The sequence below is a fragment of the Merops nubicus genome, unplaced genomic scaffold (assembly GCF_000691845.1).
Source record: "Merops nubicus isolate BGI_N331 unplaced genomic scaffold, ASM69184v1 scaffold14749, whole genome shotgun sequence".
NCBI classification, from domain to species: domain Eukaryota; kingdom Metazoa; phylum Chordata; class Aves; order Coraciiformes; family Meropidae; genus Merops; species Merops nubicus.
Window position 1 is genome coordinate 7,838 of NW_008629098.1, and position 3,190 is coordinate 11,027.

Sequence of the window (3,190 nt, forward strand, 5' to 3'; positions counted from 1 at the left end):
CCCCAGCAACCCACACCAGCAGGGCTGCGGGTTTGCTCTCCCCCATCAGCTGCAGCCAACGTGGTTTTTTAAGGTTTTTCTGCTTAAAAAACCCCCCAGCAAGGTTTATTCAAAATATTTTGTCTCCCAGTGTAACAAATTTCCCCTTTTCCACCTCCTCCGTCTGCCCCGCTCCGTCTTCGCTCAACGCTCTCCCCTTCTCACCCCCCTCCCTCCCTTTCCCCCTGCTGCAGGACGTCCTCACAAACCCCCCTCCTGCCTTTATTCACCGTTTTCTAAACTGGTTTCGTTTCAGAGGTTCACGAACGAGGACCACCTGGCAGTCCATAAACACAAGCACGAGATGACATTGAAATTCGGCCCCGCTCGCACCGACTCGGTCATCATCGCAGGTACGAGCCCAAAACGCCGCCCAGCAATATCCCCCCTGACTGCAAGATTAATACCAGGCACCAGATGCACTGCAAAACGTCCCTACCTCCCATAAAACCCTCTTGTGATCTGCATTTAATCAGGAGGAAAGGAAAGCCAGAGGCTTCCAAGTTGTTTGGTTGGGGTGTTTTTTTTTTTCCCTCTCTTTATGGCGGTATCAGGTTTTGTGGGGTTTGGGGTTGGTGTTTTTTTTCTTGGAGCTCTCACCCTTTTTTTTTATTGAGACGAGGAGATTTATAGACAAAAGGTCTTCTGCTTTTCTCCACGCCGTGAGGTAAAACCTGACAAATCCACCTTCCTCTCCTCAGCCCAGGTGTCAATTTTCTGGAGCTTTTAGGCCAGCAGTTAATAAATTAAACGGGCACCGAGCGCTGCAGCCCGGGGTGAGTCCGCAGCAAAAAAAAACCCCACCCAAACCACACATTTATTGTCATCTGGCATCTGCCCCTCGCAGATATTCCCCTGCCCGGGCCATCCCCTGTTTCCTGCAGGCTTGTGTGGATGAAAGGGCTGAGGACAAGAGGAGGAGACGTGTCCCCAAAAGCTTTGAGGATGGGGAAGGGGAACGAAGCGTCCGCTGCGAGAACCCCCCCGCAGCCTTTCCCCGGGTTCCTCCCCAGCCCAAACGGGGTGTTGCAGGAGGGGATGATGATCCAGCTGCTTTCCTGCAGCCTCTGAGTTCCTGGGAGCTGTGGGAGAGCTCACGCAGCCGTCGTGGGGAGGGCAGAAAGCTCCCAGGCTCCCAAAGCGATGATTTATTTCGGGTGGGATCAGGAGAAGGGGATCTGACGGCAAAGAATTTGGGGCAGGGGCTGAAAGGAACCTCCCCATTGCTGAAGGTTGTTTTTGCTTCAGTCCCCCCCTCTTTTTCCTAACCAGCAGGAGGGTTTGTGTTTGCTGGGTAAACTGGGGGGGCGTGGGGGTGCAGAAATGGGGTTCAGTCCCATCTCCAGCCAAGCCCCAGCTGCTCTGACAGGGGTGCAGCGTTAAACCCCCTCATCCCCCCAGCTCCCTGAGCTGCCTGTTCCTCCTGCCCACAAACCTCTCGCAGGTAAAACCCCGGGTGGGACAAAACACCTCATTTTTAGCACAAGGATCAAGCTCTAACCTCCTCTCCCAGCTCCTCTGGGGTAAACCACAAAATAAAAAACACCCAACCCACACTAATTTCATCGTGGTCGGGGCGAGCCCAGGGTTTACCACAGGCAGGCAGAGCTGCCTGGGGGGGGTTGTGAGGGCTGTAAAACCTCCTGGCTTTGAGCAGCTCAGTCTGGGCATTATTACCCCACGTCCCTCCTGGCTTTTTTTTGTCTTTTCCAGCCACCATTTTCTCCCTGGGTTTTCTTGTTCTCTCGCTTTGTGCAGCGGCCGGGGCAGCAGCCCGTTTGTTAACGAGCAGGGGGACTGGGTGGAGGTGGTGAAGGGCTGTTCTCTCTCTGCTGGTCCTAGCTGGCAGCAGAGAGGCTCATTTCAACAGGGACGTGGTCTTCTGGGGTGATGCTGTGGCTGGAAGGAGCTGCTGTCAATCTCTCAGGAGGAAAGAGGTTCCACACCTCGGCTTCGCAGCGACCTGAAAGCTTCTGCTGGAGCTTCGGGTCCTCCAAAGCACCAAAAATGGGGGAACGGTCCAAAAAAAGCCCTGAGAGCTGTTAAAAAAGAGGCAAACCAGCCCCCTGCCGAGGCCCTGGGGTCGGTGGTGATCCCTGGTGTAGTGCAGAGGGGGAATTTGCTGTATGAACAGCCCCCAGAGGGAGGCTTTGAAGGCACCCGGAGATGGAGCGTGGCTCCGGCGAGGCGAAGCCCTCGAGCCTCCAAATGAGCCCTTTTCACAGAGCTCAGCTCCTGTGTGGAACACCGAGGGGTGTGCAGGTCAGGCTGAAGCAGGGAGCCCCTGGGTGCTCCTCAATCCTGGTGCCAGATGGATTTTTTGGGTGCAACGTCCTCGTGCCGGGCTCCGCGTCGCGCCCGGCCACGCGTCAGGGGGAGAAACAAGAGGCTGGGAGATTTCTTCCTGCTTTATAGCCTGGGCCAGGGCCAGAGAGATCCTGCCTCGACGTGTTAATGGGGTGGGAAACGGGCCCCAGAGGGATCACTTTGGCCAGGGCTGGTGGTTATCAGCACTCCCACGGAGCCGGCTGTCCTCGGATGCGCTCCAGCTCCAGGGAGGGGAGCAGCTCTGCCCAGCTCCATTCTGCTCCTGTCTCTTTATCTCTATATTTTTAACATTCAGGGAGATCAAACCCCCACTATTTTCCTTCCTGGCTGCAGCAATGCAGCTGAGGACAGACAAAACCCCCCGGTGGGGTGGGGGAGAGGCCAGGAAGGGACCTTCAGGAGGGAATTCCACAGAAATCCCCACGCTGCAGCCCCTCTGGAAGGTTTATTTCATTCAACAGCCTTTCCCAGGGAAGCCAAACCAACCCAAAATCCTTCTCCCCGTTCTGAATCAGGGCTGGCTTTGCAAACCCAACACACATCTCAGTGACAGAGCCTCCAGGCTCAGCGAGGGGTGGGCAAGGGGGGGGGATTCAAATCCATTTTCTCTCCTTTTTTTTTAACTGGTGCTCTGTGTTGTGACCCAAACAGATCAGACTCCCACCCCAACTCGGTTCTTGAAGAACTGTGAAGAAGTGGGACTCTTCAACGAGCTGGCCAGCTCCTTTGAGCACGAGTTCAAGAAAGCTGCTGAGGATGATGAGAAAAAGGCAAGAGGCTGAAGGCACCGGTGCCGTGAAGCTGAGCTGGGCACGTTCTGGGG

General features: G+C 55.5%; 1 protein-coding gene across 1 annotated transcript in view; it reads left to right on the forward strand.

The window, feature by feature from the left end:
* Window positions 1-295: 295 nt before the first annotated feature.
* The window catches only part of LOC103779261 (cyclic AMP-dependent transcription factor ATF-7-like), a gene marked incomplete at both ends in the record, with an annotated part of 5,350 nt that continues 2,455 nt past the window's right edge, over window positions 296-3,190 (forward strand). Inside the window, 2 exons of the mRNA XM_008946888.1 lie at window positions 296-392; window positions 3,019-3,137. Of these exons, the coding sequence (XP_008945136.1) occupies window positions 296-392; window positions 3,019-3,137 (216 nt within the window). The remainder of the gene's footprint in view (window positions 393-3,018; window positions 3,138-3,190) is intronic.